Source organism: Styela clava, chromosome 9, assembly GCF_964204865.1.
Source record: "Styela clava chromosome 9, kaStyClav1.hap1.2, whole genome shotgun sequence".
Taxonomy (NCBI): Eukaryota; Metazoa; Chordata; class Ascidiacea; order Stolidobranchia; family Styelidae; genus Styela; species Styela clava.
The window spans coordinates 5021350-5046804 of NC_135258.1; the positions used below are offsets into that span (position 1 = coordinate 5021350).

Genomic DNA, 25455 nt, shown 5'->3' on the forward strand with positions numbered 1-25455 from the left:
TTCGAAATCATGGTGCCACCTATGAACAATACAACGGAAATTTAGTTCAACGATAGCTGGAATTGCACAGGAAGTTTTGATAATATTGTGTGGTTCTCAGCGTATTGAATGTGTACTTCGATGCTACTCGGGCTAAATCATTTATTGTCTATTGTCGGCTTTCCTCTCACATAGGATCAATATGAAAATACTATCCTTATATCAAGGAACTTTATTCTCCACTGATCTTCACGTCACATCAATATGAGCACAAGTTTCACCCTTTAATAATGTTTAATTGAGTATTCACAAATATCGACAAAATAAGAATAATAAAAATAGATATAAATTATGCTAGAGAATGTTAGGCGAGTCTTCCAATTGAGCGAAGAGAAGCCAAATATGCTAGTCCGAAAAAAAACTGGACAAATTTTTACAGAAATACAAGTTGTTCATAAAGTTTTGTCATAATTTTGTTGTGAAGTCAGTTATCTATATATGTTTATGCCAGGTTTATTTTTGTTTATTCAGGATTTTATTACCTCATAAAGCCGTTATATGTCTATAGATTTACACGGAGCACAACGAAATTCTTTCTCTTTGTTTAAAACCTGGACTTTATAAACAACAACTCAAGACAACTCAATCAAAGTTATTTAACGGATTTTTCAAGTTTGAATTGTCACCATGAAAAATGTTAAACTCGAAAAATATTAGATTGTTGCAGAGCAAAAATTAGTAGCATGGTTCTTTTGAAATCATTGGTTTTCATTCCCTTCCATTTTCTTTATTCACTCTGCATCGGTTTCATCTTCGTCGGTTATCGCCTTACTAAAAAAATGAAAATAGTTTCAACATATTTTGAGGTTTCGAATTTGGTTTGGAGTTTATTATCTCGTGCGTATGGTTATGCGACTGCTAGACTCCATACTGTTGTATGGGGATTTATAAACATTTTGCCATTCCCGCAATCCTTTCTGTAAAGATCGCTTTCTTTTCTGCCCTGATCTGGTAAATGATAGATAATTGTATTGGCCATGAATGAGCCAATTTGCGAGATTTGCTACCTAGTACAAATTTAGAAAAATCCGAAGGTCTCGACGGTTGGTACATTGTGCTATGCTTCAGGAATACACTTGCAATCACACCTCTCGTTACGCTGCGTCGGCTCGAACGCCTGGATCCCGCGTTGGGTTACTGCTTCCTCCGTCACCGAGTTCGTATATCTTAAACAAATCACTGATAACTATTCCCATGCCCGATATGCGCTGGTAACCGGACAAGAGGCCGTGTCCCGCCATATGATTACCGTGTTTCCCCGAAAATAGAACCTAGCCTATATTTTAAAAATGATTTTAATATAAGCCCGCCCCTTAAAACAAGACCTAGTCGATAGCAAGTAGTCCTCTCTACTCGTTTTAAATGATCCATAATCTATGTTTAGCAGTTATTTTAAATGAAAACTTGTCATTTATCAGTAAATGGATATCGGTTCTCATATTTTGTATATTTGAAAATTTCGTATTTCTCCACTTTGCAATTATATTTTTGATAAATGAAAATAAAAGAAATCCCCCAAAAGAAGCCCTAGTGTTATTTTTCGAAAGAAAATTACAATAAGACACTGCGTCACGCTAATAACCGAATTGTGTATAAGTCATTTTTAGCAGTTTTGAGAAAAACGTAAGAAACTTCCTAATGATATTGTTATGCCATTGAGAATGAATAATTTCTCATGGTTTAATTTTGGTCTTAGTCTGATTTAAATTAATTTATTTGGCATAGTTATGTGACGTCATAATGGCGCGCTGTGACTTACGCAGAAATGTGCTTATAACTTGGGGACATACGCAATTTTGCAACTTGACTATATCCACCAGTCCTGAAAACCAAACATTTGAAAAACGTATGTAATTCCCAGTATCTACGATGTCTAATTCCCAAAATAGTTTATCTAGTTCAAAACAATATTATATTTCATCAATATAACGCGCTCTGAACACCCACCAAAATTAGGACTTCCAATATATATATATTAAATATAACAGCAATGCACCCTTTCCTATGCTGTAGTTTAAATTCAAGTTTATAAGCGCTAAGTTAGAATCTAAGATAAAAAAAAAATAGAAAGTATTTCGCGCCGATAATATTTTGCATTTGTGACATCACAGTTGTCCTCCGGTAAACAATGACAACTCATTGTGACGAAACAATTGCAAGAATGGGCTTGTCACACAAAATCTCCATTTTTATGGGTTTCGGAATTCTTGTGATAAAATCTGAGTTAACACAGACAAGTCGCATCATTACATAAATAACTATTTCATGTAAAAACTCAAAACCTCCAAAAATGACTCACGGTTATTAGCCTGACGCACTGTCTAATTTCCGTGGAAACACGATAGGCCGTCCTAACATAATGCTGACGTATTAGAATGAATTTAGGAGGTGGTAGGTAATTTTCTATTGGTGAAAGGAACCCAAGGGACCCAATAATATGTAAAATTCTATTCCGGTGCGTAAGTTACGATATTGTAATACACTTACAGGACTCTTGGAGCAGCTTCGAGAATATACTTCGATCTTTCTATCGCCTCGTTACTTGAAAGTCCACGATCCAAGCTAAAAATATATGCAATCATTTAGTTAGGAACTGAAAAAAATAAATACGTTTTTATTAATATCCAGAATCCATTTTTAGAATCGAAATAGCTATGACAGGAAGAAACGCTATGGTCGGGTGGTCCAAGGTTGTCAGCTCCGCGGGCCACAAATTTATTTTTGCATTGCTCGCGGGCCACAATAGTGCCAAGAATAGGTAAACAGTGCAATACAAAACAAACACATTTAGTGTGCAAACACATAGTTATCAGACATACCCATACAAGACTAATAGAATCCGCATTCGATTTTTAATTTTCTATTGTTATCATATATTCTCGACCAAAAAGATAGAAAGCCAGATAATAATTTAGACTGCCAACCACATCATTCAACTTCGCTAGTTTCCTCAACTAGCCATAACACTAGTCAATTCAGTGACATTAATGATGTAACAATATGTAAGAAGATTTTTCTGAATAATTTCATTACAAAACAACACGAAATGCTTATTTTTGATTACTATCCGAATGTGACGCGGGCCACAGATAATGAAGCGGCGGGCCACATGTGGCCCGCGGGCCTGGGTTTGGGCCACCCTGATATATGGAGTACTTACCACAGTGTTACATGGGCTTGCCATGTTTCACTCTGCATTTTCATTGCCTTTTCGATTTTAGCTTCTTTGTGGCGATTGTCTTCAACTTGCTTATCAAGCTGACGCTTGTTCTCCAACTTGATTTTTTCAAGCTCAAACTTGCGTTCTTTCTCTCTTTCTTGTTGTTGCTCTCTTTCATCCCGTCTGGTTTCCATCCTTTGCATTTTAACCCTCTCTTCTATTGATAGAAATTTTTCGAAATAAGTCAATGGTAGGCCTAATATGTAGCCAAATTTAATATCCCTCTGCTTCGGGATATCTTTCTTTTTTATGCCAAAACGTGGATATAGATCGCAATTACTCACCAGTTGAATTGCCACCTCCCATATTATTATCACTCAGAAACAAATAGAACTTTTCAAGTTTTACCAAATGTCTGATATTATTTTATTCTTCAAAATCTGCGTATACGCACATGTAATTCACTATTTGCCTCAGAAGTTAGACTAAAACAATACAACTTTACGTTATAACATATAGGTTGGCCATCGCGCTTTATGGCGATAAATATGTAACGTAATAGTTGAGTGTTTCACTTCCTACTCTTAGCTTCGTTAAAAGCAATATCAATAAATTTGTGTATTTGCTATAAATACGGTATTACATTCAAATTAAATTTATCGAATTTAGATCTCAGGTAACTGGTATTTCATTGTTGAACCAAAAGGTTCAATAGACACTGAGATAACAATAATGGCTTGATGGCACTTTGTGCAATTCCCTTCTAATTCACGTTTTGTTTGGCAGTTCATGAGTCGGAAGCTATATGATACGCTTGATTGGTAAAACTAATGGTTGACTGATGAAGTAACGCATAGAATATCTCAATTAATTTCCTCATTTATCCATATTGCTCACGGTCGTTTAGTGTGGGAAGCTTTTTATATTATCAGCAAACGTTTGCTTAGTATCAGCTTATTTTTTTTTCGCCAATAAGCATTCAATTTGTTGGCGCAGTGTGCTTGTGCGAGCTGCGCTTTTGAGAATATATCGGCACAAAGTGACATTATCTGAGTATTGTAATCTTTAAGAAGGTAATAATTTTACCCTATTTTACTATAACGGCTACAGCACCATACGATGGCGATGTGCGCGTCCTGACTGATTAGAATAGATGTTCGTACAAGCACTTTATTTTTGTCGACACGGTTCTATCTGATATGGTTCTTTCAAAGTTGAAACGATTGTCCAAATATGTGTATTGTTGAATAGCTATGTATTAGCTTGAATGTGTATTGTTGGATCAAAAGTTGGTGAAATAGTTGGTAAATAGTGGTGAAGTAGTTGTCATATAGAAATTTTGAATTGCCTTTTTAGCAAGTTCGTATCGCAGAATTTACCTGGTGATAAAATAAGTGGGGATTTTTTTTCACCAAAACTCAAAAAACATGATTACTGCTAAGCATTTTTAATAGTCCATCACGGAAGGCTCACATACGACAAATCTTTTGTTGATAAAATTCGATTTTGTCAGAGTTCGTAGATAGAGTCCAAATTTTTATAACCAGAAGTCGGAGTCAATGTTTTTTAGTTCCGAGTCCGGAGGTCGATTGTTGCAAACCCATGCCACAGCACTTGTTTCGACCACAATAAATGAGCAAAAGTTGGTTCATTTTTTTGCTCCGTACATGAATTGCAGTTTGTGAAAGCATAACCAATACAAGTGCATTTAAGCAAAATTTTTCATTAGGTTTGAACCACATAAGGAATCGTTGATTGGCAGCTAGTAAATTGAGTAGAAATGTCATTATTTTAGATAAACACAAGGCCACTGGTTCTCAACCAGGGGGCCATGGCCCACTGCTGGGCCACAGAATCATATTCAGGTGGGCCACAAACATATTAAAAATGACAAGAGTTATTGATAACTAAGTTAAACTTTGATATACAAATACAAAGAAAATTAAAAATGGAGAATTCTGGAGAGCGAGAATTATAATATTGTGGAGTTTTCGAAATAAACCATCTATTGTAGCAGCAATGAATGATAATACTGTACTGAGCTACTGACTGGTAATTTTAATATTCATTATGGAAATGGAAGAGTTTTTTGTAGTTTTCCCCTTGCATGAGAAAGTTAAAAGGCCACAGAATTTTTTGTGCAACGGAAGTGGGCCACGAGAGAAAAAAGGTTGAGAACCACCGCACTAGGCGAATGAGTAACGCACGTAACGTGCGCCGCAGCTGACGACTAGATTTCTAAGTTACGTATTAGATTGATGTAAAGCGTGTCATGTTAATGTAGCTCACAAATTAAAATGCATTAATAAATATGGCGTTTAGGTTGTTGTCAAAATTTGAAATCCTTTGGTTGCTGCCTTGAAAAGCGAAACACCTGTTTATATTAAAGCGCATTAACTATATTTCCAATATATATGGCGTATTTATACGTCATTCGCCCCAACCCAAGCTCTGCACAAGCGGTCTCTGCTATGTAAGCAGCTTCTATAGTTTTGGAAGGACAGAAACCATCGTTCCCTGCTCAATTTATTACACCCTTGAGATTTGAACTTTGAAACAAAATGGTGCAATTGTCGACAAAGGATATTTCAGATAAATTGAATTAATAACTTTCTCGTCAACAACTGGAATGCTACAAATAACATTCTACATATCCTTTCAGATTAGTTTACACCAATAGGCTTGATAGCTTTATGTTACTTTGCATCTTCTGAGTACAATGGCTTCACCTGCATCATCTCAACCCTGTGACGCAATTCCAAAGGTGAATCATATCTGGTTCTTAAATATTGAATATAAATTTATACGAGGTCTGATATATCTATCTAAAGCCCCATTGGCATAGTTCTGAGCGTAACTAGGTTAAATAAGAGAGAGCTTTCAAGTTAATTCTTCGGACCTTCGGAGGACACAGTGCGGACTCTGGGTCCTACAAGCGAAGGCTTTCGCTAGATACCATTCGCCGTGACTACATAAATGTAAACCAAATTTGTTTGATGCTAGACTGTAATGCGCTTATTCTGGAGTCCAGCTTATTCTGGATTCGACATTGAATACTTAGTTCATCGCCTGCATGTTTATTCCATACAGAATCCGAACGATTCAGCAAGCACAAGCAAACAAACAGATGAAGGAATATGCAACATAATCGTGAGAAAATGCAGCTCTGGCTGGCAGATCATTAGAAGCTGGAAAGGGCCTAGCATGAACACATGTATTTATTTCATTAAACGCTCTCGCACATTCACGTCTAATAAAGCTACCGTGGTATAGTGTTAGATATGATGTGTGAACCAGAAATAGTTACCATGTGACATGTATAGGAGCGTGTTTCTTAATCTAGGGGTCGCGACCCAAAACTAGGTTGTCTGAAAATTTCCTTGGGTCGCCTGTTTTTTCGACAAAACTAATTTTAGTAAATTTTTTTGTTCATTTTATATTTTGACTTGTAGTATCGCTCAATTGTAATTTCGTACGTGGGTAATATCACAGCATAAAAACTTGGCAACATCTATTTTGTTCAAGTAAACCAGGCCACGATTTCAGAAACCCGCTGATGGCAAATAAGCGCAAATTACTAACTGGCAATTAATTTCCGTTGAAATAAATGTTATCTAAAAATTACTGTTTTGTAGTAGTCATTCGATTTTTCGGACAAAAAAGCGCTACAAAAAAGCCTGCTGAGAATACAGACGACAATGTGTTAGAGGGTGAAAGCGAGCCATCAAACATATCTAGCAGAATAACTGAAGGTAAGAACGAACAGAAACATGGAAAAACGTATTTAGATCGCGACTTGTTGACCTCTCATTTGAGAGTGAAAAATCAATTATAAGATGTTTTAGCCGAACGAACTGCTGTTTTTCTTCAGGCAACCAGTTCAGATTAGGCATACGAATGGGCAATCAGTTTTATATTTTTGTTACATAGGCTTAAATGGTGAAAAATGTACTCCGCGATCTTCCCGCTTTAGCGAGAATTTAGTTTACACTCGATCAGAGTTTTTATCCAGGGGTGTACGTATCGATATAGAATACGAGAAGTGTTCCTGGAGGATTCTGAACCGTTAAGTTTGATTGAAGAATACATCTACAATATAATAAAGTGAAATAAAATAATTTTCCAATGTATACGCATAAACCGATAAAGCGTGCCCGTCTTCAACAAAAACCAATGCTTAAAATGTAGGAGGATGAAGATAAAAAAAAATACCGATTGTCATATAAAAGTTTGCACCGGATGCCATAAATTTGTTCCCATGAAATGAAAAAAGCAAAATTTTCGGTAAAAATCGGGCCACATAGAATCTTCCATTGACTTTTACCCATCTTCAAGTACTGGAAATGTTAAATCGCTTGGTCCAAAACTTGCACAGCGAGACGATTCTTCATACCCTCAACTATTAGAATAACGATCCGGCAAAATGATCCATACGTTCAATAAATCAAATTTGCTAAGTGGCGCAATGAATATTCAAATAAGTGTTGTTTCATCTTGCAGGCGGTGACATCCTGACACCTGATATCGACACCTCAAGAACAGACGAAAATGGTTTCACATATTCAACAGGGTGTGATGCTGATCAGGAAATAGCCAGGTTGCAACAAGAATTTCAAGACAAACAAATAGCTGTCCAAATAGATTATGAGAGAAGAATGAAGGCAATGAGGAAGAGATATGCGAGACAAATGGAGGCCACGTATTCGTAAGAAATTTTCTATTTCTAAAATGGTATTGTGAACTAGGATTATTACCCAACTATCAGTTTTTTTACTACTCCCGTAGTATTTGTACCAGGTTAGGGTTAGGCCATAATTTTATTCCGATTTTCCTTATTTTAGTTCCAATACGAGTTCGGGGACTGTCTGTGTTAGCCAAGTGAGTATCCCCCTGTCTATAGGTTCCAGTCCCTTTGCACAACTTGATGTAACGTAGGCGAACAAAATTAGTTACCTCCATATTGGTACCCACACTTCTGCAGCGCCGTTTTTTTTTTCAATTTTTTTCCTATTATTGTGGGACCTGATGTTTCTCTCAAAATTTCGGTGTTTTATTTTTAGTAGTGGGAACACTTTTTATGGCGTGCGGGATCACTTTATTCAAGTGTTATACTGAAATAGTGGACAAAAAGAGTAGCAAACGGCCATTGACGCGCTTAGCGGTATTTCAAGCAATTCACGTATGTTACAGGGACAAGAATGCAGAAGATGACAACTTCGAGATATCGCCTAAAAAGCCTTATGAGTGAGTTTGTATTATCAGAAATAGCGTTGAAATTTCAGTATTTAACCTTGAATGAAAAGTCCAACATCACACGGCGTGTCGAGCTACTATTAGCATTCTGATTACTATCGATAACATGTTGCGACTTGTGAATCTTAGTCTAGCACAAGGTAAATACCCACAACGACAAATAACAATAAAAATTTTTCCAAATATTTTTCAAATGCCGCCTCACGCTATTACGGATAAGACACCGCCAAATGACAGTTATTGGATACACAGGGAATAAAAATTAGTTTTGAATTATCCAGCTACGATAGTTAATGAAGATGGAAGGTTAAAAGGCCCTTATTTATATTTTCTTATTTTTTTCGCATGGCTCTGACTCAATTGCGCCACTAGTGGATTTTTTGCTGGTTCATTTCGACCAGCCCATGCTAAATACCGAAGGTTGGGCATTTAGGTAATCCACCGACAACACGAACTTTGTGTTCATATACTCAAGTATGCTCGCTTTTCTATTATGAATGTCACTATTCTAGGTTCACAGAGACAAAGTATACCGGTCTGTGTATCATTATAAACAATAATACGAAGTATTTACGTGAGGCAGGTCAGTAAATTTGTTGTTTTTCGGTAAAATTCCGCATTGAGCGCAAAAGATTGAAGACTTCACGTTAATATAAATATGAAGGAAAATATAAAATAGTCCACAAGTAATGGTTTTCACAAGTATCATATACCGCAGCGGAAATAACTAACGAAAACCCGTATTAAAAAAAACTATTTTTCCTCGATTTTATTATGTGTGGCCAGTGGGTATGATCATTATTACCAGGTTTTTGTCATTTTACGGCCGGGAGACGCACTTTTTCGACAAAAACCCTGTTCGTGTTCAAAGATGGTTAAAATTACAAACCAACAGAATACGCACGAAAAGTGGGTTGCAAAACTGGTGGTTTTTAAATTAGATACTCTTGCTAAAGGCACTAACAATTTATCCCATGCACGGCAATGTTCAGAAACTCGTCTAAATATTTGCTCTCTAGCGTTGTGTATCTCTCGTTTGGAAAACACTCTATTTTGTTCTCATTTATTACCATAACAATTTCAACTCGTTTAGCATATCTTCGCAAGTTCTTCGCCGTCGAAGGTTACGAAGTGGAATACCGCGAATGTCTGAAGAAGGAAGAAATAGAGTCGATTTTCAATTCACTGAGGTTGAAGAATTTCGATAATTACGGATGTTTTGTGTGTTTTGTTCTTTCTACAGGTCTGTTGTGTTTCACCTACATTTCTTGCCAATAGAAATATTTCGAAAGTAAGCTGTAAAATAACAATGCTACGCGGCACTGGTACTGCAATTCCGGATGCATTGCTCGCACCGCCAAGTGTGCCATTTGTACTGGTATGATATGATCCTGTATCCATTTTTTCAAGTTGGTGCCATCTGTTACGACTTTGTTGCAGTTACGTAGTTTCAACCTTTTCTCAGCCAAATTTAATAAGCGTTGGTTAATTTAAATAACCAACCTGATAACCAGCACAAATACGTATTACAAATATCACATAGTAGTAAACAGAACCAACGTATTTTCTTCAATAATTCTACGAACGGGAAGTAACGCTCGATAACTGGCATGCATAGTCAGTAGAGTGGTTTATGTAGCACAGCGTGGCCTCCTTTTCAAATATTGTGATGTAATATTGAAGCTCATAAAAATGACAACAGATCAATCAATTTATACTGAAATGATCGATAACATCATCTTAGTAACCGACTCGATTGATTAAAACGTTAGCTCCAACTCGAGTTCCGCACAAGATTATAAATCATTTTTAGACACGAATATGTTTGCATTATTTTTTTTAGGTTTTGTTCAAGAGTATGACTCCAACCCATAATACAAGAGATTCAAAGGTTATTTCTGTACCCCAGTTTTAAACTCAATACCAGTAAAAAGGTTGGAACTCTGACTTCTTTACCTTGGTAAAAACACGCATTGTAAATGCTTTGTCCATTTCAGGTAACGATACATACATTGAAACCGCGGACAATTTGTCAATTAAGATGAGCAAAATCGTGGAGTACTTCAATCCCAACAATAATTGTCCTTCTAAACTAAAGGGAAAGCCAAAAATATTTTTTTTCCAGGTGAGGCGATTAGGCTTAATAAATGGCATAAAAAATGATGATATACAATTATACTGTAGTAAATAGCAGTGGTGGTATTCGAACACAAGTGAGTCATCGAAATGACTGATGTTTTTTCCTGGTGGAGGCGTCAAATCCACATAAATTGTCATACTAGTTAGTGAAATCAGCTAAAAGTAGCTTACTTGCGTGTTTATATATTTGATTCAAAATAGAGATGTGCTAATTTGCTGAGATATTGATCAGGAAAATAACGAATTTATTTTTTTAGATTGGGTTAGATTTCTATGATGCTAAGAATTTGTGGGAAACTGACGACAACGAGACTACACCATTTCCATCATATGCCGATGCATTTGTCGTGCGATCAACTCTGAGAGATTTTATAGACAAATTCGTGATAATATTAAGTGATCACCCGGGGTAGGTTGTGTGGAAAAAGAAGAAAGTGGTTAATTTGAACTAAATCTAATGTTTTGTAAATTGAAGTAAGGCGTTGTGTGAAATGTGCGGATTTAATAAAATTGCAACCTACTCTTTTATTTTAATATTTTCTCACGGTATATGTTATCGCTTCACAAAACCATTAAAATCTGACTCATCTTTTTATATGCGATAGTAGCAGTGTACGCACAGCTATATAGACTACTAAACGAGGACTTTCGTCTTCGTTTTAAAAAACGTGACCATCCATCCCACATTTTGTGTTTATAATAGCTGCAACATTCATTTGTTTCAGAAAATCGCTTTCTACCATCATGGCCATATTGCAGTCCGAAACACTTCCTTTATTCACCCGTAATGAACAATACCAAGTTATATCTACTATGGCAAAAGAGGTGAGAACTTCTAATATCACAGGTGCTTATGCGTTGGTATTCTTAACGAGGAATCCGTTGCGCAAAAATTAATTTTAATATGTACACTGTTAAAAATTTTTACATGGAATTCCATGGCAGCAATTTTTATGATATTTTCCGCTTAAAATAACTCAATTTACCTTGTAATAATTACAGGACAATCCCGTTTTCACAGCCCAAATTGCAGGGAATTCCCAGTAATATTTATCTGACTTTCCGAGTTGATTTCACCTTAATTCCAAGTGAAACCGACCTGCTTTTCCCTGTAGAAAGTACACGACTTGCATGTATACTTGACATGGATGTTCGTGTAAACTGCGTGATAGAATTTCCCTGTATATTCAGTTACATGGAATTCCGTGGCAGCAATTAAAACTTGGAATTCCGTGTATTCTCTAAGTAACACCCAATCTTATGACAGATCAACTAAAAACAAACTTAGAGAAGTTTATTCTCAAAAACGAATCACCAAAAAATTAAACATAAAAATCACAGGCACAAACAGGAGATGTGGTAACGACCCCAAAACTTTCAATATGTTTTTAAGTGATTTTTAATCATATTTTCCATCACTATACCTGTCATCGAAATAACAAATTTCTCAGCATGCGCCAAGACTTAAGACAATTTCCAAATACGACCATGAACTCAAGCTAGAAATCATAATATTTGACCCCCATCCCAAAATATATTGTTTTCGGCTTCCAATTGGTTACGGTCTAAATCTGAAGAACAGTACATTATATTATTCAAGTTTGATTTTAAAAATTAGTGGATTTCCCAAAATCAGGTTTTCGTGGAAAATTTTAACAAAAAACATCCAAAATTTTTTATTTTAATATAGTCTGAAGCGATTTTCTAGTGTTTTGATACTCCAGAGCCGTATTCGTTGCATTCTAAGTAAATATCTTGAATAATTTAATACCAAAATATGTTGAATTACTTTTTGGCAAGCAAAAAGACTGAAAATTAATCAAAAAAAATATTCCAACAAGTCGATTAAGGTACTAATATGAAATAATAATAATAAAATTTTAACAAAAAACAGCCCAAAATTTTCATTTTAATATAGTCTGGAGCGATTTTCTAGTGTTTTTATACTCCAGAGCCGTATTCGTTGCATTCTAAGTAAATATCTTGAATAATTTAATACCAAAATATGTTGAATAACTTTTTGGCAAGCAAAAAGACTGAAAATTAATCAAAAAAAAATATTCCAACAAGTCGATTAAGGTACTAATATGAAATAATAATAATAAAATTTTAACAAAAAACAGCCCAAAATTTTCATTTTAATATAGTCTGGAGCGATTTTCTAGTGTGTTGATACTCCAGAGCCGTATTCGTTGCATTCTAAGTAAATATCTTGAATAATTTAATACCAAAATATGTTGAATAACTTTTTGGCAAGCAAAAAGACTGAAAATTAATCAAAAAAAAATATTCCAACAAGTCGATTTAGGTACTAACATACATAGTCACCCATCTCTCGCTCATTGTACCGCCATTGATAATGGACGTTCACAAATTTAATATGCATATACTATGAGCGAAGAATGGGTGACTGCATATGGGGACTTACTTGTGAAATCTACTTAGACTATAGTTCAAAATCTAGAAAAATACAACTTGTTTGATCGATTTTGATTTTTTTTGATTCAAGATGTCTTACATAGAATACAAAGAATATAACTATGAAATATTAAAACCCTAGAGAGGAATCGCACCAGACTATTACAATGAAAGTTTTCGTCCAATTTTCTACAAAAAAAAAACGATTTCGGGGTAATCCCCCATTTTCCCAAAATCAAACTTTAAAAAGACAAAAATGTAATTTCCTTAATGTAAGCTAACAGGGAAACTAGGTAAAAAACTGTGAGTTTTTTCGTTACACAGTGTATTCGAAATTATATATAGTGAGTTCGCATATTTTAAAAGTTGCATATTTTCTTTCGTAACCTCCGAACCTTCGGGTTGATCTCATGTCGAATTTTTTTTTCTTCAGTTTTACTGTCTGCTTACCGAAATATCTGAAGAGAAAAGAGGTCATAAATCTTAAGCAAACAGGTGTTGATAACCCCATTATGTCAAATACAAAGTTAGAGAAACACGCACATCTCGTCTGTTTTTTAACTCCATATAAAGTTCTAGTATAATGCTTGCTATTCAGCACAACTAATAATCCTGCACAGCAGTCAAGTTAGAATCTGAGTAGTTGTATGCAAAAAATATATTTACTTACTACCATTAAGTTGTCATAAAATGCTCAATAGAAGTTGTTTCAACCTACCTTTGAATGAATTCAAGAATAGAAGCAGTCTTCTTTGGGTACACCAAAGGCAAAAATATGCCATGAATGGTATTCCATTAAAATATTCTTCACTGTTGCCAATATTATCCTCTCAATAGACACATAGTAAGAATATTAGAATGTCAGAGAACCGCCTGTAAAAGGAAAGTGTACTTAGCTCAAACTCAAAGCCTACATATTTAAAGAGACTTACAACGCAGTGCTATTGACAAACATCAAGATAAGATGGTGGATCGTTTTGCTTAAGAACAGGAAAACCACAGTGTGAACAGCAAGAAATGAGTCTCGAGTGTATAACATGAGAAATCATAATTCTACTTGCGGACGAGCACGTGAGAGATAAACAGGTCTTATTCATCATTGCTCAAATTTGGCCGAAGCTAGCACAATTGGCAAGTTCATTAATGCTAATATTAGAGATTTAGGAAACATAATATCGAAGTTATATGCTTTGTGAGTGTCTCACTTGATTTTTTGTTAACTACTGTACATATGGTAAAAGCACTTCCCTCTGTAATCCACTACGTAGACATGCATTATTGGTAACACTTACCTGCAGACATTGATTGTATTTTTGTCTATGTTATTGAGCAACTCATTCTGCCCTGCCTTGTAGGTGAAATGTTCATCTAGAAATCCACTCTAAAATAGGAAGGGCCACCCTGTCTGCAATCGGCAAATTGTTACATCACGTCTGTGTTCCATGGGATGCTTTCATCATAGAGTATCTCCCGCAATAACAGCATCTTTTACTGATTTCTTATAGGTCTTATATATCTAATTGTAACATGCTCTAATAATCTAATTGACATGCTTGACAATCATGCTAGAAGTTTGAAAAAATTCTGACAAGTTGTTGATGAACAATTTAAGGCCTATAAGTCATCTTAACTTTCTGACATTATATAGCTATCACATAGTTCGGTAATATACTGGTATCGCCTACCAATCAGTATAACTTTAATCTCCTACATTGATCAACTTCCTCATTGAAACGGAAGAACTCGCCTTCTTGGTCAATGGCGTTGCCGCATACGTTTTGGCGGGGGAAAATAAGCGTTTGTGATTGGTTTGTTTAAAAACGAGAGAATACAGTAGCCAATAGAAAAGCAAAAGAGATGACGTACAGTGAAATTCCATCGTTCTTTCAGGAACTCCCAGTATATTTTACGGCGTCACAAGAACAGGGAAGTGAAATGTATTTTCAACAGCCATTTCCTTGTTAAAGCTACGAAAATTTTTAACAGTGTATACTTCCCATACTTTCTACGATATAAATATATATTTTTACTAAACCCACTTATTACATTTTCGAAGTATACGCTATTTTTTGTATTGTTTATTTCGGTCTGGAATAGATATAAAACCCCCAGCATGTGATTGGAGTATAGGCGTAGTCGTATGTCGCTATATGTACTGATTCGGATATATATGATCCCATCATTTTATTTTGAAATATAATTTATTCTAGAATGAACCTCAACGTTGAAAAATGGTAAACGTATCTTTGATGATGATTCAAAACACCTATCCCGGTTCAGCATTCTACTCATTATCAGTTGTGAAACGTTTACTTACGGACTTGTTTACTAACTCTTTGAATTTAACGTTTCAACTTCCGGCTTTAGCTGATTCCATTGTTCGATAATGACGGAAAGAACTTGAATGGCAGCGCGTTGTAGATTTGGGACAAAATTGCAATTATCTACTAAATTCCTTTAATCGTATGACACAACAAAATCTAATGAGTCACAAAATTACTTCTTAAGGTTTACTTCGCTGCAGAAAAATCTGAGGTCAAGACATCAAATACCCATATAACAGGCCGTATTCCAGCGCCTATGGAGGAAGAATTGAACGAGTCGACAGAAGGTAATTTATATCTTCCGGTACAAGATTAATTCTATAATTTAAGGATGAAGAAAACATACAAAAATGACGCTCATTTGAAACAATATAACACAATTTCGATTACGCAATTTCCCTGCATAATATGACAAAATCCATGCTATTTAAAACTTACTGAATTTTTAATTTTTTCTTCGACTTTAGAAAAGTCTACACTTAGTTCTTCTAATCATTCGGCAAACCGGGTACTCTAAATTGGTTTGGCAGTCTGAATTGGGTATGGTTGTACTGTTATATTAATTATAATTATTTCTAGAATGAAAAACAGCGATAAAGGATTGTTAATATTATTGTTATACCTTCGGCTAGTTTTCTGTAAGCTGAGCTTCACAAATGAGTTTTAAAACGAACGAAACTTTACGGTACAACTAAAACTTTTACTTCACTCTAGAAAATACCACAGCGGGGCCCTCGAGTGATAATTCGAATGCAACGGCAGATGTTGGCGCGCGTACGCAAGAAGAAGTATTGAGTGATACGACGGAACCGGTTGAAGGTATTTGAATGTTCCCAATATAAGATTAAACCTAACTTTGCCAAAATAATAAATAAAAATTGTGCGGCCCGCGGAGAAGTGCCGATTTTGAATGGTGTGCCCGCGAAACGAGTTTTTAGTTTACTTAATCTGATACTTGTGAACAATTTTATTCTTTTTGCGTCGCGAAGTCTATACCAATACCTGGGCACCACCGTCACATTAGCAATACTAGCTAGCAAAATCCTGTTGGAAAATAAAGTCATAAAGGCGTGTTTCTCACTGGATTCGTTCAAAGTCAGTGCTACACTCTAAATATTCAACATATAATTCATATTAGAATGAAACACGACAAATATAAGTTGGAAATTTTATTGTTTCACGGTGTCTACCTTTAGCAAGTCTCATGTAAGATAATTACTGAGCTTCCAAATGAAACTCTACGGTGTTTCCAACTTTTACTTCACCCTAGATATTTCTACGGCAGGACCCTTGAGTGATATTTCGAATGTAACGGCGAAGGTTGACGACATGCCTATGCAAGAAGGAGGAAGGAGTGAAACGACGAAACCGAATGAAGGTATTTTAATATTTCCAATATAAAGTTAAACCAAACTTTGACAGAATAATGAAGACTTACAGAATGGCCTCATCATATGAGGAATCTAGCCCTCTCATTGCGTTGCCAGTCTGAGTCGGGTATAATAGTATACATGGATCAAAAAATAAGACTTATACTGGAATGAAACTTGAAGGCGGATAAGACAATATGTTAGTGAAATTATTTTTTCGCAATGGTTTAACTTCAGCTGGCTTTCTGTAAGATAATCACAAATGGTTGAATAACGAAAAGTCTATGGATCCAAAACTCACTCTAATATCCAACTTTTACTTCACTCTAGATATTTCTACGGCAGGACCCTCGAGTGATGCGACGGAACTGAATGAAGGTATATTAATATTCCCAATCTTTGTCAGAATAATAAAGACATTCAAAACGGCTTTATCATATGTAGAACCAAGCCTCATCGTTGGATTGTCAGTCGGCATCGGCTATAATAGTTAATATATATATATATATATTTTAGAATGCGATTTATACGAGAATAAACGGTACTTCCGTAGTAAGTGAACCAAGATGGCGGACACCAGAACATAGTATGTGTGCCAGATTATAGTTAAGCCACAATTTTATTCCAATTTTCCTTATTTTAGTTTTTTTACAAGTTCTGGGACTAGCCAAGTGACTCCTGTGGTATTTAAACCTGAAATTATGGCCTAACCATAACCTGGTACACATACTACGTTCCGGTGTCCGCCATATTGGTTCACATACTACGGAAGTACCGAATAAACTCAAAGATGAATAAGATAATATGCTAGTAAAATTATTACTCCACAAATCACAATGTTATATCTTTATCTGACTTTTGTAATTTAATCACGAAGTATTTAAGAACTGATCTCTATTAATTTAAAACTGCCTCTATAACCCAACTTTTAATTCACTCTAGAAAATTCTACGGTCGGACCACCGAATGACAATTCAAATGAAACGCTTGAGCCAAAAGTGACGACGAAACCGATAGCAGGTATTTCATAGATTTCTGTAATAGGATTATTGGTATTAATAGTAGACTAAGCGGTCTAATAAAATGGGAAACTTCGTCATTGGATTAGCTGTCCAAATTGGGTATGCCGTTCCGGATACATAACTTGAATCATATTGCAACGGAAAACCTTTCGGGTAATACAAGTCTTAATCGTCCACCTGATATTAAATACGAATATTAATTTAACCCCAAAATACCGCACCCCATTGTATGATACACATCCTCAACCATTCTACTGAATATTTTATCCCAAAACACGGAAATGACCTAATCACATGACGAACCATATCGTCTTATTCGCTTCTCACTCCGTGTCGGGTGTGATAGAATATGTTTCTTTACATACAATTCATATTAGAATCAAACACGAAAATTATGAGTTGGCTGTGAGATAATCACAAAAAAGTTTTAAACGAAACTCTACGTTATTTCCAAACCTTTACTTCACTTCAGAAAATTCTACGGCAGGACACTCGAGTGATGATTCGAATACAACGCCAGGTGTTGACACGCAGGAAGGAGATTCGAGGGATACGAAGAAACCGAAGGAAGGTATTTGAATATTTGATTTATACTAGAATAAAACTCAAATATGAATAAGATGATATGTTAATAAAATTATTGCTTTGCATATCACAACATTATACGTCTGATGGCTTTTTGTAAGTGAACCACAAGAGTTTGCAAATTGAAACTATGCGGGTCTAGAACTGACTAACCTAACCTGATAACCCAACTTTTAATTCACTCTAGAAAATTCTTCGGTCGGACCACCGAATGATGATTCGAATGACATGGCTGAGCAAGAAGAGACGACGAAAACCATATCAGGTATTTCATAGCTTTCTGTAGTAGGATTATTGTTATTAATATCAGGGTTAGGCTATAAAGCGGCCTAATGAAATGGGAAACCTCGTCCTAACATTCGCCCGTGCAAATCGGGTATGCCGTTGCAAAAGAAGTGTTTCTCATCAGTGGATGTGCAAAATATGTCGATGTTTGAACACTTATACAAGTCATACCATGATCTAACCGCCCATCAGTTATTAAATACGATTTTTAATTTAACCCCCAATACCCAACCTCGTTGTTAAATTGTCATATATTCTACCAAAGATACCATCCCAGAACACGGAAATTGCCTGATCCATGACAAACCATGTTCTCTTATGCGCTTGATAGTCCGAGTCGTGTATATTATAGAATATATTTCTTAACATATAATTTATTATATCATAAAACACAGCGATGATAGGCTGGTAATATTATTGTTCCACAATGATAGCAAGTTTTATGAAATGTAATCACCATGAAAAATCTTTGTAGTGAAACTATACGGTATTTTCAAACTTTGTTTCACCCTAGGAAATTCAACGCCAGTACCCTCGGGTGATATTTCGACTGCAACGCCAGATGTTGGCACGTCCATGCGAGAAGAAGGATCGACTAATACCACGACGATACCGAAGCAAGGTATTTTAATGTTCCCTATCGTTGTCAGAATACTATAAAGACTTACAGAATGGCCTCTTCATCAACTCTGCATAGGATTGACAGTCTGAGTCGGGTTTAATAATATATATATCATAATATATGATTTATACTAGAATGAAACTTAAAGATAAATAAGATAATATGTTAGTGACATTATCGCTTCGCAATGTTATAACTTAAACTGGCTCTCTATAAGATAATCATGAGTATTTAAAAATTGAAATTTTATTGAGCTAAAACTGACCCTATTACCCAACTTTCAATTCATTCTAGAAGATTCCACGGTCGGACCTCCGGGTGACAATTCGAATGGCACGACTAAGCAAGAAGTGATTGATGACGGAACCGATAGCAGGTCAATATCTGGGTCGGATTATGAAGTGGTCTAATAAAATGGGAAACTTCATCTTGTCATTCGCCTGTCCAAATTGGGTATGCCGTTCCGGATACGTAATGATACTGCAAATAAAGAGTCGTCCGATCAGAGGTTTGCGTGAAATATGTCGAGGTTTAAACACGAGCTATACGCGTCCTATCTTGACCTAACGCCACCTGTCATTAAATAGAAATTTTAATCTAACCCAGATCTTCAGAATACAGATCTTCAACCATTCTACTGAATGTACAACTCACTGGATCATTATTGATAGATTGGTAATATTATTGTTCCACAATGTTCTACCTTAAGCAAGTTTTCTGTGAGCAGAGATTCACAAATGCGTTTTGAAATGAAAATTTACGGTAAGAGGGAAAACTGCGGCCCGCAAAGAAAAATTGTGCGGCCCGTGGAGAAGTACCAATTTTGAATGTTGTGCATGCAAAACGAGTTTTTAGATTAGTTAATCTGATACTTGCATGCAATTTTAATCTATTTGCGCCGCGAAGCCTATACTAGTACATGAGTGCCACTGTCATATTAGTATAACTAGTTAGCAAAATCCAGTCGGAAAATACACAATGTAATAAAAGCGTGTATAGCACTGGAATCGTTCAAAGTTGGTGCGGCCCGCGACTTTACCCATTTACTCGTATCTGGCCCCTATGTAATGAAGGTTGCACACCCCTGCTCAGCGGTATTTTCAAACGTTTACTTCATTCTAGAAAATTCAACAACAGGAGTGATGATTCGAATGCAACACCAGATGTTGACACGCCTACTCAAGGAGAAGAATCTAATGAAGGTATTTTATTGTTTTCAGTCTTTGTTAGAATAATAAAGACATTCAAAATGTCCGCATCATATGAGGAACCAAGCCTCGACATTGCGTTGCTAGTCGGAGCCAGGTATTAAGGTACATATATATCATGAAATATAATTTATACTATAATGCAACTAGAATGTGAATATTATTATAGAAAAAATAGCGCTGCACAAATCACGATGTTGTATGTTTAGCTGGTTTTCTGTGAGTAAATAAAAAAAAGAATCAACAATTGAAACTACACAGATCTAAAACTGACTCTATTTGCAAACTTTTACTTCACTCTAGATAACTTCATGATGGTCAGATCCAGTGGTGACGCGTCAATAGGGCCAACCTGGGCAATGCCCCGGTTGTTTTTTCGGTATAATAAAAAATATTCGAAAAATACCTCAATATCGGTTGCACAGACTGTCTACACTAGCCATATTCTAACGACATGGTGCATTTTTCGCTCGCAAAGCCTGAGCAAAAAGTGAAACACAACGAAAATATCTAGAACTGATTTCATTCCCCAACTTTTACTTCTATTCGCTATTTTCCGGTTCTATTCATTACGCGAAAGAGAACTAAGTTTTACCCCATAAGTATCTTCGTGAAACATCCCGTGAACGTGCAAATTACACGCGCCCCAACATGACCCCATCTCATTATGAAGTACAAATTTTATTCGTTCTTGTAACCTAACCGCATCGCATTATTCAGCCCTAATTGACTCTACCTAATCTAACTCGAAATAGCCCTTCAAATATTATTTCATAATCTTACACAGCCGAAGAATACAAGCCTCGGCATTTTCTAACATAAATCAAATTTTCTTACCTTTCATAGAGAACATCCATTTATATTTCCCACGTAAGCTGGTACGCCTTCTCACTTGTTGTTGCATAATTTACTCGCCACGTGACATTGTTTGCGCATCGGTAAAATTGGATTGGTAAATTGGACTAACACCTGGCCTCATTACCAAACAAAATTTTCTCATCCTAACTTTACAATAAATACACTACCCTAAATTGTAATAGACTTAATCTAACCCTAAATCACACCAGCTCGTTATCAAGCACAAACTTTATTATTACTCCCAACCTAGCTCCATTCACACCAGCTCGTTATCAAGCACAAACTTTATTATTACTCCCAACCTAGCTCCATTCACACCACCCCATTCTCTAACTAAATTGTACTCAAACTATTCTACCCAGAAACGCCCTTACCATTAAATACAAAGTTTGCACGCTCTACGTACATTACTCAAAACACAAGACTCCACTGTTGAATAAAAATTACCAATCTTAGCATAGCCTCAAGCCAAACTGCCTCACCCGCTCGACCTAACCTACAGCACAAATAGTTCGCCATTATTAAATTTTACTCGACTAACTAATTTATTTCAAAAATCCCTAGAATATATCTTTCCATAATCCCACCTAATCGAACATCCGGGCCTTCTCCATATTCCAACCTAATAACATCACTATTTTTGTACATCCACTTGGGCAGAAACCGGGTTTGGGTTAGGCCATAATATCTATTCCGATTTCCGTCATTTTAGTTCCATTACGAGTTCGGAGCCTGTCTGTGTTAGCCAAGTGAATATCTCCACTGCCCATTTAGTCCCTTTACACAACTTGATGTAAAGCAGGCGAACAAAATTAGTTACCTCCATATTGGTACACGCCGTAAGCACAGTCTGATAGTAGATATGACGCACAGGCAGCGTTGCCAGACCCCAGTGATAAAAAGCCAAAGCAAGACACAAAACAGCCAACAATTTAATCAAGTACAAAAGCGCCATAATTTGTCAGATTTGAAACTCTTGGCACACGAGTGGATTTGCACTGATTTAGAGCCATCAGTTGTCGTAATGATTTCCACTTCAGCATGTTGGAGAATTTAAAGGAGAAATTGAAATCACAATGTTAAGCCTGTAAGTAGCTAAGCAATGTGCTATTGTTGCGCACTGAATATTGTATTTCATCGAATTTTAATACTATACACTAGAACAGGGCTACTCAACTGGCGGCCGCGGTCCGAATCCGGACCTTCCGGGTATTCGATTCGGACCGCGCCTAATTCGATTTTTTGAATTATTAGCCCCACTTGTGAAGTTTCCTTATAAAATCACTTCTATAGATTTATTAAATATATATGAAAAGAACTATAACATCTTAATAAACAATCTTGATTAGCTAATAATCATTAGTCAGTGGAGAAGGTGCGTGTTTAGATGTCGAAATATAATTTCTGGAAAGACTGGACCTAAATATTTTTGAAGTTCTGTATGCGGATCTTCGGTAAAAATAGTTGAGTAGCCATGCACTAGAATGGACATAAAAACGCCAAACGGAAATTCCGACGCGAAACGGTTATCCTAAAAAAAATTGTAAAATTTGGCGTTGTTAAAAACCAAATTGGCAACTTTGCGTACGAGTTACTCATTGTCACGTGACCTTAATATCGGGCCTGCTGTTATCATGCATAACGTCACAATGTATTTCATTCTTCTCTTATGATAGCATATATCGTAAATCTCACGGTATATGATAGCATAGCTCTTATGATAGCATATACCGTAAGACCTACGATATATGCTATCATAAGAGTATATGCTATCATTACGGCGTAAGTTATTTCTCGGTCGTCCACTTTGTTTCTCTTTTAAATTTCAACCGCGGTCTCTTTATCTTCTCTTTCCGTTTAAAACTCCATTTATTTCATCCCATTTACTCAGCCGTTGGCGAATGTTTCATCGGATCAGTCGGACCACCCCCCCCCCCCCCCTAATATTTGAATATGTAGAAAGTGGCTCATGTGCCGTTGAAGATGATCAGTCAAATATATAACACATTTATATAGATTACAAAGAGTTTTATCACTAATACCAAAATACCCCCCGAAAATAAAAAGCTGGGGAACATGTGCATTGGATTACCTCGATCAGATGCGTCATGCTAGAATATAAGGATTCCTTTTCATAAAGTCTTATCATGCGTGTGCGCTATTGAGTGCACTTAAAATATCGAATAAAAAAACTAAAACTAAAATACCCATTAAGGTACACCTAACTAAAGTATAAGTTACCCACTGATCCAAAGAGAGATTCAGATCTAGGTACTTAAGTAATTTGCGGTAACAACATTGCCAGCTCTTGCTATCCCCCTATTGACATTTTTGACGAACCTCATTCACATCCTAATATGAATGATGGTAACACAAGCTGGAATAAAAGCTCATTAAAAATGTCAATAGTTATCCATAAAAGTGTAGCTAGCAACTTTTTTGGGGAGGTTCCTTTCCCTGGGGAGGGGGTGGGGACTTTTTTCTGGTGCCCTTTTCTTCAAACAAGGCTAGATAAAAGCATCCACTGATATCTAACGAGATCTTACGGAATCTCTTCACTTCGCTGTCGAAGTTATGGCCCCTTGTTTATTTTTATTTTTCAGGTGGTTTATCTGTAACTGAACAGTGACGAAAAAATTTTGCAAGCTTTTATCCAGTGGATCCAAATATTGATAAAGTGTTTTAAATAACTTTTGATGATTCAATTATTTAATCGCCTTTGTAAAATACAATACCGCGCGACTATTGAACTATTTGAATACCCGGTGTAATTCATTTTTCGCCTACTCTATTGAAAAGAAATCTAGAAAGTTTGATTAAATTGAAAGTATTCTTTTAAATATGTTTGTCTTTGCTATAAAAAGGCAAGCAGTTAACGTTTGACTCTGAAATTAATAAAGTTAATTCTACTAGTAAACTGCACATAAAAAGACAAACTATTAACCATAATTATGTAATCAAGTTATAGGTATTCGTAATAACACATTTCGCTACCTTTCTTGAATATTAACGAATTCTTTGCTGTATAGTGTTATGATTTTTGTGTTACACTCTCATTATATTCGTAGTATTGGCAACTCTGAACGCAGTCCTTGTATTAATTCTTTCTCAGTATTTGTACAATCTGCAGTTAAAGTTTGCCAAATACATGATTGTGACATATTTATGACTTATCTGCGTAATATAAATTTACTATTAGCAATTATATTAACTGAAGAAAAGGACCAGTATATTCAGATACTTTATTTTGCAATCGAGTCTTTGAATTTATATATATTGTGCGTTACGCACGGTAAAATAATTGACGAGAATAATTGAGAGAGAGAGAGGACCTTTTTTCGAAGCATTGTTCCAGAGATGTGAGCGAATGTTTATTCTCCGGGAATGCGGACTGATTGAGAGTCTCTCTTATATCAATGTCGCTTTGTCCGATTAATGTTTTATTGATGTATTAATAAATAAACGAGTGTATAGTAAAATTGTCTTATTTGCACCAGTGTTAAGTTAACACTTTCGAAAAAAGAATGAGTATAAGAAAAAGCGAGATAGGCTTATAGCAAGCACTGGAACCGGTCTAGCAGACTGCTAACGTAATTATTTCACGGTTCAGTGGTTCGCGCGAAATTTCAATTTCAGCCTTTCTGACCACAACATCGGACGACATATCGAGGAGGTCTAGAAGTTGGCTGTACCGCTCTTGCTCAATTGTTTCGTTGTGCTTTTAGAGAAATCGCTATTACTTACGTTGATAGAAAAATGTACGTGAATTATTCCATTTGCTCTAGTCAGGTAGCTTTGAAACTGTTCTCATCTCGTTGGGTTGAACATGTAATCGAGGGCGCTAAGTGTTCTCTGGGACCAGTTTGACTTTTACGAATCGAACCGTCTCGCTGGACTGGTTTTGATAGACATGTAATCAGGCCTAATAAGCGCAATTCTCTCTGATTATTGGACACCTACTGCACATAACGATCGTTTCAATATTATGTTGGTCTTGTTGTTGTTCTTTGACACTTTTTGGACATCTAGTGGAAAATAAAAAAAAACGCTTTTCTCTTTCATTACTGGACCGATTGCTTCGAAATTTTTACTGGTTAAAGATGAAATTTTTCTCCAGAAGGCTATTACTTTTAGAATTGTTTTTGTTTGCTATGACGTCACCGAACGTTCTG

General features: G+C 35.9%; 2 protein-coding genes and 1 long non-coding RNA gene across 6 annotated transcripts; 1 reads left to right on the plus strand and 2 right to left on the minus strand.

The window, feature by feature from the left end:
* Positions 1 to 254: 254 nt before the first annotated feature.
* On the minus strand, positions 255 to 21326 carry LOC144427369 (uncharacterized). Of its 2 annotated transcripts, none has more exons than XM_078116517.1 (4): positions 21263 to 21326; positions 3200 to 3416; positions 2527 to 2601; positions 255 to 810 (listed from the first exon to the last, which is right to left on the minus strand). In XM_078116517.1, the coding sequence occupies exons 1-4, from the start codon at positions 21276 to 21278 to the stop codon at positions 771 to 773; spliced, it is 348 nt and encodes a 115-aa protein (XP_077972643.1). In that variant the 5' UTR covers positions 21279 to 21326; the 3' UTR covers positions 255 to 770. The 2 variants fall into 2 exon arrangements, with proteins under 2 accessions (XP_077972643.1, XP_077972642.1); XM_078116516.1 differs by lacking the exon at positions 21263 to 21326 and adding an exon at positions 3544 to 3716.
* On the plus strand, positions 5857 to 24755 carry LOC120333219 (uncharacterized). 3 transcript variants are annotated; one of them, XM_078116512.1, is made up of 21 exons: positions 5857 to 5963; positions 6290 to 6413; positions 6835 to 6951; positions 7700 to 7904; positions 8390 to 8443; positions 8965 to 9035; positions 9546 to 9695; positions 10450 to 10577; positions 10849 to 11000; positions 11317 to 11416; positions 15518 to 15620; positions 16048 to 16152; positions 16604 to 16711; positions 17034 to 17081; positions 17646 to 17723; positions 18198 to 18296; positions 18498 to 18575; positions 19110 to 19217; positions 19512 to 19593; positions 20340 to 20419; positions 23887 to 24755. In XM_078116512.1, exons 1-21 carry the CDS (start codon positions 5919 to 5921, stop codon positions 23910 to 23912), a joined length of 2061 nt encoding a protein of 686 aa, XP_077972638.1. In that variant the 5' UTR covers positions 5857 to 5918; the 3' UTR covers positions 23913 to 24755. The 3 variants fall into 3 exon arrangements, with proteins under 3 accessions (XP_077972638.1, XP_077972640.1, XP_077972641.1); XM_078116514.1 differs by having other exon boundaries at positions 16619 to 16711; XM_078116515.1 differs by lacking the exon at positions 23887 to 24755 and having other exon boundaries at positions 19512 to 19670.
* Positions 13042 to 14749, minus strand: LOC144427370 (uncharacterized). The gene is made up of 3 exons (XR_013477933.1): positions 14302 to 14749; positions 13728 to 13882; positions 13042 to 13467 (listed from the first exon to the last, which is right to left on the minus strand). It is a non-coding gene; the product is annotated as an uncharacterized LOC144427370 (long non-coding RNA).
* Positions 24756 to 25455: the final 700 nt, after the last annotated feature.

What these genes read in the sequence shown, in the direction of transcription:
- LOC144427369 (XM_078116516.1), bottom strand. Translation starts at nt 3,565, where the DNA reads ATGGGAGGTGGCAATTCAACTG. An exon ending in GGGAGGTGGCAATTCAACTG is followed by an intron (nt 3,417 to 3,543) that starts GTGAGTAATTGC and finishes TTCTATCAATAG; the next exon opens with AAGAGAGGGTTAAAATGCAA. An exon ending in CAAGCCCATGTAACACTGTG is followed by an intron (nt 2,602 to 3,199) that starts GTAAGTACTCCA and finishes ATATATTTTTAG; the next exon opens with CTTGGATCGTGGACTTTCAA.
- LOC120333219 (XM_078116512.1), top strand. Translation starts at nt 5,919, where the DNA reads ATGGCTTCACCTGCATCATCTCAACCCTGTGACGCAATTCCAAAG. An exon ending in CCTGTGACGCAATTCCAAAG is followed by an intron (nt 5,964 to 6,289) that starts GTGAATCATATC and finishes TATTCCATACAG; the next exon opens with AATCCGAACGATTCAGCAAG. An exon ending in GACGACGAAACCGATAGCAG is followed by an intron (nt 17,724 to 18,197) that starts GTATTTCATAGA and finishes ACTTCACTTCAG; the next exon opens with AAAATTCTACGGCAGGACAC.